The sequence below is a fragment of the Gordionus sp. m RMFG-2023 genome, chromosome 3 (assembly GCF_954871325.1).
Source record: "Gordionus sp. m RMFG-2023 chromosome 3, tfGorSpeb1-WG-v2, whole genome shotgun sequence".
Classification (NCBI taxonomy): Eukaryota; Metazoa; Nematomorpha; class Gordioida; order Chordodea; family Parachordodidae; genus Gordionus; species Gordionus sp. m RMFG-2023.
This window is the reverse complement of record NC_088777.1, coordinates 52,694,984-52,702,377: the sequence shown is the minus strand read 5'-3', so window position 1 is coordinate 52,702,377 and position 7,394 is coordinate 52,694,984. Positions and strand designations below refer to the sequence as shown.

The window sequence follows — 7,394 nt, the reverse complement described above, 5'->3', positions numbered from 1 at the left end:
AGGATAAAAATATTTTGGGGTTCATAAATTCTTGGTTTTTAAAAAAAATATATCAATTAAACATCTTAATCCTCAGAATTTGTCTCTTAATTACCTCAATTTAAATCAGGAAGAGCTTAGGCAAAATTATATGAGATAATTTCCATATATAACGTTTTTTTCAAACGGTTTTGGGAAATGTTACTAGAAACCTCTTTATTTCCAAACAGGATTAATTTTAGGAATTGATTTTTTCCATTCATGTTATCAAAATTTCCGTTAAAAAGAATTTAAAAATCATAAAACTTAATTTGGTTATCTAGCAGATATTTTTCTCTTAATATTGTACAAAGTTAAAAATAAAATGTTAAGATCCAGACTAAACTTGAGTCGTGAACTAGTCATAAACTTGAGTCGTGAACTCGAGTTATGGTGAACTCGAGGAGTTATGAATTTGAATCGTGAACTCAACAGGTTATCTTAAATTTTATGAAACTTGATTACTTATATAGTGTTGTTAATTGGTTGTGGCTCTAAAAATCTGCTATGAGCACGAACCCCGCACAGATCCGTGGTTCAGGCCCATATATTTTAATTTAAGTTGAACTTATTATAGTATATAAATATATGGTTATTAGAGATAAATCGATTGATAATTAAAATACCTATTGAATAGGCAAAAAGTCAAGCGCCACTTCTCGATGAGTGAAGTTATTTCTACGTAGGTCAGGAATAATTTTATCAAAATCAAATATTGATATGATAATAGATGGGTATCAAATAAATATAGTTTTAACTACCTTTATATGGTGTATATTAATTTGACCTGGGAATAAAAAATAAATATGGTTACTCATATTTGTTCGTGAAAATTTTTTTTTAGCATTGCACTTAATGGGAATGTCTGGATCTTAACATTTTATTTTTAACTTTGTACAATATTAAGAGAAAAATATCTGCTAGATTACCAAATTAAGTTTTAAGATTTTTAAATTGTTTTTAACGGAAATTTTGATAACATGAATGGAAAAAATCAATTCCTAAAATTAATCCTGTTTGGAAATAAAGAGGTTTCTAGTAACATTTTCCCTAAATTTAACTTCCATTTCCATCTCCTTTAAAAATTTGTAGGCAATATTATACATTTTTTTATAAAATTATTTAATAAAAAAATCTTAAATAAAAAAAAAGAAATTAATTTTATAATAAAATAAAAAACCAACCTATCTGGCACTTATTTAAGTAGTGGGGGATTTTTTAAATTATTTTTGCATCTAATTCATTGTTTTATTTATTTTATTTTTTCAACTCCGCTTTGAAATTATTTTTATTTTATTTATTTAAATCTTTATAAATCATATGAGTTAAATTTTATAATTATACAACACGACAGAAGCATTGTAAATTTATTTTACGAAAAACATCAATGTATATTATTTAATATAAAATTAATTAGGGAAATTAATTTTTTATGAAAAATAACTTGATAAATCAAAATATTAATTTTTTTTCAGTACCTTAACCCATGGCAGTAAATAATATTGTTTAAGTAGCAAAAATATTTTCTTTTATTTTTTGAATACCATTAAACCTTAATAATATATTAAAAATAACATTATATGTACAAAAATAATAATTTATATTGTTATACAATGGATTACTTTCTAGCTTTCTAGAATTATAGAAGACCTCCACAAATAATTTTAAGTAACCTGCATCTATATACTATTATCTTCATTTAATCTTAATAACCATCAAAAAAATTATCTAACTAAAAAATAAAAATTCAGTAAAATCTCAAATAATTATATAAAAATTATATAGAAAGAGCATATGGCTATTTGAGCGGGTTTAAATAAATGCCAGATAAATTTGTCTAGGTCACACTTCATTTTGTTAAGGATGAATTTATTATCTTTCCATATTCGAAATTAGCTTTAAAGTTTTTGTTTTGAACATATATCTGATCGTGAATACTAATTTAGTGTAAATTACAGATTGAACTAGTGTATAATTAATACAGCTCCTGGAGTAAAATAGAATCTCAATTTATAAGATATAAAGCATCTTTATTAATGGTTACCATTTTATACACTTGTGTATAGAGTTGTTAATTAGTCGAGTTCTTCCTACACATCTAAATGTCTTAGTCCATTAAAATGACTAATTTAGGTGGCTAAGTCGACTCCATTAGTCTGTTAATTAGACGTGATTATTTTAGATAAAACTTTCCTGTCACAACCCCACAGAAGGTTTACCAGACTTTTTAAAATATTAAACGGTAGAACATTATTTTTATAATCTTTGTTATCTAAAGCATAAATCAAGAAAATTTTTTAACGATAAAGATAACAAATTGTTTTAACATTAAACTATTATAAAATATTTTCGACGATATGCAAAATTCATTAGAAAACGAATCCTATGTTCTTACAAGCTTTCATCGCCGATGACGACATTAGTTCGAGCTTATCCTATGGGACGCTATCAATATCGAATAATTCTCATATTTATCATATTCGCGATTTTCTATATATTACTGATAATAATATCACAAATGTGAGTATCTAAATAATCTTAATTTTTTTTATCTTCTTGCGAATCTAATTTTTTTTAATAGCTAAGATTTATGCAGCCTTACGGAAAATCGCTTCAAATTTATGAATTCCACGAATCATATATAATTGTAAAAGGTTTCTTGAAAATTCCATTCAAAAAATTGAGATCCATATTTTACAACTTATTAAATAACAAGTCAGGTTACATACCTAAAGTTAATGTCATTCTGCAAAATTGTCAGAATAATAGCACAAGTAAAATATAATTTTCATTTTTAATAACTGATATGGAAATTTATCATATATAGTCTTTAGCTTTCCTAACTTTAAAACCCCTTTAGGAAAAAGTAAAAAAAAAATTTTGAATATAATTTAAATATATATATTTGGTAGCTATTTACATTGATCAACCATGTGTTTTTGATTATGTGTTAGTTAAAGGAATTTATAATCTAGTTATCTCCAACGAAAATTCGACAATTTTTATAAAGTTATTATAAAAATATATAAGATTCATAAATATTAATCCTAAAAATTAATAATCATTACAGAAATCTACCCTTACATCCTTCCAATAATGTAGACACTTCCAACCTATTCATAGATTTAATATATACCGTTATTCAATACAATAAAGGCACACTTAGTTACAGTTTGATCATGTTCGAGATACCACTTAAAGACATGAAGCTGGCGTTGAATTATTGGGGAAATTTTAATATTTCTGAAAATATGGAAGTCATAAATTAATATATTTTTAGCTTAAAATTATAATTTAAGCTTAAGCTAGTTTAGATGTGTGAAACATAGAATATTTTTTCCATTATGGTTCGATAATAACACATCATTTTAAGACTAGAATATACTTTTATTTTGCAACATTTTACAGTTATAAATCTTAAGAGAAGATCCCGAATCTGTTACAATTCCAAACTCTGTTATTGAGACACATTAATAATTTCTTTATAAATATTAAGTTATATTTATTTAATATATAATTGTTATACTACTTCGTGAAAAAAATTCCTCTATCGCGGATCTATCAAATAATATCGTATTTAAAAAAAAATATTTAAGATATAAAATTATTATTGACTGATAATAAAAAACTTTCGAATAAATTTAATTCAACTTACTTCGCATTTAATATTTATATTTGCGGCGTTCAAAGTCAAAATAAAATTTATTTTGTTTTTGAAATTTTACAAAATCGAGTTTGGCCGCTTAATGTATATATGGGGGAATCATATATTTCTTTTTAAATTACCTCACCCTTTAAGGTATATAATTCTAAAATTATTGTTATAATTTATCTATTTAATTATACATTAAAAATCGATCCTTTTTGGTATAAGGACGAGCGAATAATGAAGAAAGAAAACCTTTAAATAAGATACATTTTAAGGACAGACTGAACACGATACAAATTGATATTATAATTTTTAAATGCCTATAATATCTTTATATTATCGCAACATATTAGATGGAAACAAGGGTGAACTTTGACTTATCTGCTATTTGCTCTATTATCCTTTTAAATATCGATAACGGTTTAGAATTTTATATTAACCTAGGAATGAATCACTATGTAATAAATTAATTGAATTCCCAAGATTATAATAATTTAATTCAAAAAAAATTTTTTTTTTATCTAAATTATTATTTTAGGCAATCATTCAACAAAAAAATTTAACGTTGACTCTAAAAATTTATCATTACAATGGCACTGTAGAAAATCTATCCAAAAATGATTTCGTAATTTATGGGATAACATGTAGAGAACTCAATTTGTTAGAAGACGTAAACACAATTATAAACGTGAGCATTTCTTCTACTTGGAATATTACGAAGCGTTTGTATACTTATAATATTTATAATTAAATGATTGTTGGAATATTTAAAAAAAAATTTAAATTTGGCCTAATTATGATTATAATACAATAAAATTTAATCAACTGGAAAATCTATTATTGAATGAACTTTTTAAATTTAGAAAAAAAATAAATTGGAAGTCGATAAAACTAATAGTGAATTTATTATCTAAATCTCGTTATACTGATACTCGCAGATATAAAAATCCCCAGATTTAAGTCCTAATAATCCTAGATTCTTCTTTCATTAAGAGATGCTAAAATATGGTTAGTTTGGTCCTGGCAAAAAGTATGAATAAGATATTTTTAGGGAATATTTGCATATTTTGTCATTATCTGAGCCTTGTGAAGTTTAAAATATCTTTGTTGATTTTAGAAGCGTATCAAAACAGAGAGTAAGTCTCATGAAAGAAATTCTCTGTTTTCCTAATGATAATAAGTTCCTAAATAGTAAGGAAACCTGCAGAATATAGTTTTTGCGAATTTTTATTCTGTTTAAAAGACATTCATATTTATCTGTTAACATAGTATAAACCTTAGGCTTAAAAAACAAAAAAATAATTATGTAATCAAAAATAAATTTAATTCCATAATTAATATAGGAAAGAATTGCAAAAAATCTCAAATATAATCTAAGCAATATAGGAGATGTTAATGATAGTTTAGAGTAATATAAAATATTTTTTAATATTCATGTTTAATCTTCGTAGTCTACCCTAATTTTTCTTTCCTTGTGGGAGTTTTTTTTAAAATTAATAATTAAGGGTTAAAAAGAATGTAAAATATAGAATATAGCAAGAAATATTAATAATAATTATTGGGTAAGTGGTAAAACGAGTATTATCCCACATGAGACATTTACTTAAAGCCTTATTTAATAATATTTTATCAAAGTGACAAAGCGATTTTTGATTAATAATCTAATAATGTCGTTGTAAATGAATCTTTAAATTTTATTAATTTAAATGCTTGTTATATTAATTATAACGAAAGATTATTTTCTTTAAACTAACATATTTCGAATATGGGAAAAAAAATTTTATATCCCAATAATATAGTAAATGTTTAGAATAATTTATGAGAGATTGGGAGGGGGCGAGATTTTGATAGTACTTTTATACAATTTTCCAAATATTTTCGGATTCATTCTTTAAAATTATTACTTACTATATATTATACATAATTTTATCATTTCAGCCTTATATTTATTAATGTAATAGTGGTTCAATCACTATTTTATTTGGGTTTTATATTTATTTTAAAATATCTTGTGTTATTGTGTTATTTATAAATATTAAAAAATTTACAACAAAAAAAATAATATATATTTTGCTTTATTAAACAATGTTTTTTTTATCTAATTGATTAAATTAAAGTTAACGAACTATAAAAAAATCAAGCAATTTTAAATAAGAACTTATTATTTAATAATTCAAATTATTCAAATAACATCATTTTAAAATATTTAATTTATTATTAAATCTAAATTCATGATGCTTTTATTGTGGATACTTATTAAGATACGTACAACATCCACTATTGGTAATTATGATTTTAGTCATTATAACACTATAAATTATATATATATAATTTATAATATTATGTAGACTTTTGTCAAAAGGAATTTCCAATTGTTTACGACTTCAATCTCCATTTTAACTCTTCACAGTATTTATTTTATATATATATTAAACGAACATATTTTTTTAAAATTTATTTACATTAATTAAAATATTCTAAGATACAGAGCTAACAATTTAATAGATTTGGTTGAAGATTTAGTCATTTGGGAGATGCCACAAATTTTATATATTGATGATCCCCTATTATATTCAACTTATCACCTTCAAAAACAATACTTAAACGATTTAAAATTAATAACTAAAGCTCTAAACGCCACGGTAAAATTAATATATTGAAATAAAAATAAAAATTCATGTAATAAATCTATTTTTTTATTGAGTTTTGTATTTTGTAATAAAAAAGTTTTATATAGACACAAATCCTATGTTATTACAAGCTATCATCGCCGATGACGATAGTAGCTCTAGATTATCTTATGGGACGCTATCAATATCGAATAATTCTCAAATTTATCATATTCACGATTATAGATATATTACTGATGATAATATCACAAATGTGAGTATCTAAATATAAATTTTTATCTTCTTACTAATCTATTTTTTTCTAATAGCTAAGATTTGTGCAGCCTTACGGGAAATCGCTTCAAATTCATGAATTCCACGAATCATATATAATTGTAAAAGGTTTCTTGAAACATCCATTCAAAAAATTGAGAGCCATATTTTACAACTTATCGAACAACAATTCAAATTACATTCCCATCTTTGTTAATGTCATTCTACAAAATTGTCAGAACGATAGCATAAGTAAAATACTTAAATTTCACTTTATAATAATATGGAAATTTATCATATGTAGTCTTTGATTTGCCCAACTTTATAACCAGTTTTGGAAAAAGTAAAATAAAAAAATTTATAAATAAAATATATATTTTTTAGCCCTTTACATTGATCAATCGATTGTTTTTGATTATGTGTCAGTTAAAGGAATTTACAATCTGGTTATCTCAAACGAAAATTCGACAATTTTTATAAAGTTATTTTTAAGATTATATAAGATTCATAAATGCATATCCTAAAAATAAATAATCATAACAGAAATCTACCCTTATATCCTCTCAATAATGTAGACACTCACCCCAACCTATTCATAGATATAATATATACATCCGTTATTCAATTCTATTATGGCCCGCTTACCTACAATTTGATTATGTTTGATATACCATTTAAAAATATGAAGTTGGCGTTAAATTATTGGGGAAATTTCTCTATCTCACGAAATACGAAGGTCAACATAATTAATAAATTTTGATAAAAATTATAATAGGTTTATCTAATGGTCATGATATGACCCATCTATCTTTATTAGTAACTAAAATATACATTTCTAAATGTAT

At 23.7% G+C, this 7,394-nt stretch overlaps 1 protein-coding gene and 1 long non-coding RNA gene across 3 annotated transcripts; both read left to right on the top strand.

Moving 5' to 3' along the window:
• The first annotated feature begins 2,364 nt into the window (after nt 1-2,364).
• LOC135927216 (uncharacterized) lies at nt 2,365-4,423 on the top strand. Of its 2 annotated transcripts, XM_065463170.1 has the most exons (7): nt 2,365-2,538; nt 2,600-2,792; nt 2,846-2,884; nt 2,931-3,027; nt 3,089-3,275; nt 4,021-4,125; nt 4,206-4,423. In XM_065463170.1, exons 1-7 carry the CDS (start codon nt 2,404-2,406, stop codon nt 4,416-4,418), a joined length of 969 nt encoding a protein of 322 aa, XP_065319242.1. In that variant the 5' UTR covers nt 2,365-2,403; the 3' UTR covers nt 4,419-4,423. The 2 variants fall into 2 exon arrangements, with proteins under 2 accessions (XP_065319242.1, XP_065319243.1); XM_065463171.1 differs by lacking the exon at nt 4,021-4,125.
• Nucleotides 4,424-6,284: 1,861 nt separating this feature from the next.
• Nucleotides 6,285-6,734, top strand: LOC135925945 (uncharacterized). The gene is made up of 3 exons (XR_010571763.1): nt 6,285-6,309; nt 6,395-6,550; nt 6,606-6,734. It is a non-coding gene; the product is annotated as an uncharacterized LOC135925945 (long non-coding RNA).
• The last annotated feature ends 660 nt before the right edge of the window (nt 6,735-7,394 follow it).

What these genes read in the sequence shown, in the direction of transcription:
- LOC135927216 (XM_065463170.1), top strand. Translation starts at nt 2,404, where the DNA reads ATGTTCTTACAAGCTTTCATCGCCGATGACGACATTAGTTCGAGCTTA. An exon ending in ATATTTCTGAAAATATGGAA is followed by an intron (nt 3,276 to 4,020) that starts GTCATAAATTAA and finishes GCAACATATTAG; the next exon opens with ATGGAAACAAGGGTGAACTT. An exon ending in ACCTAGGAATGAATCACTAT is followed by an intron (nt 4,126 to 4,205) that starts GTAATAAATTAA and finishes TTATTATTTTAG; the next exon opens with GCAATCATTCAACAAAAAAA.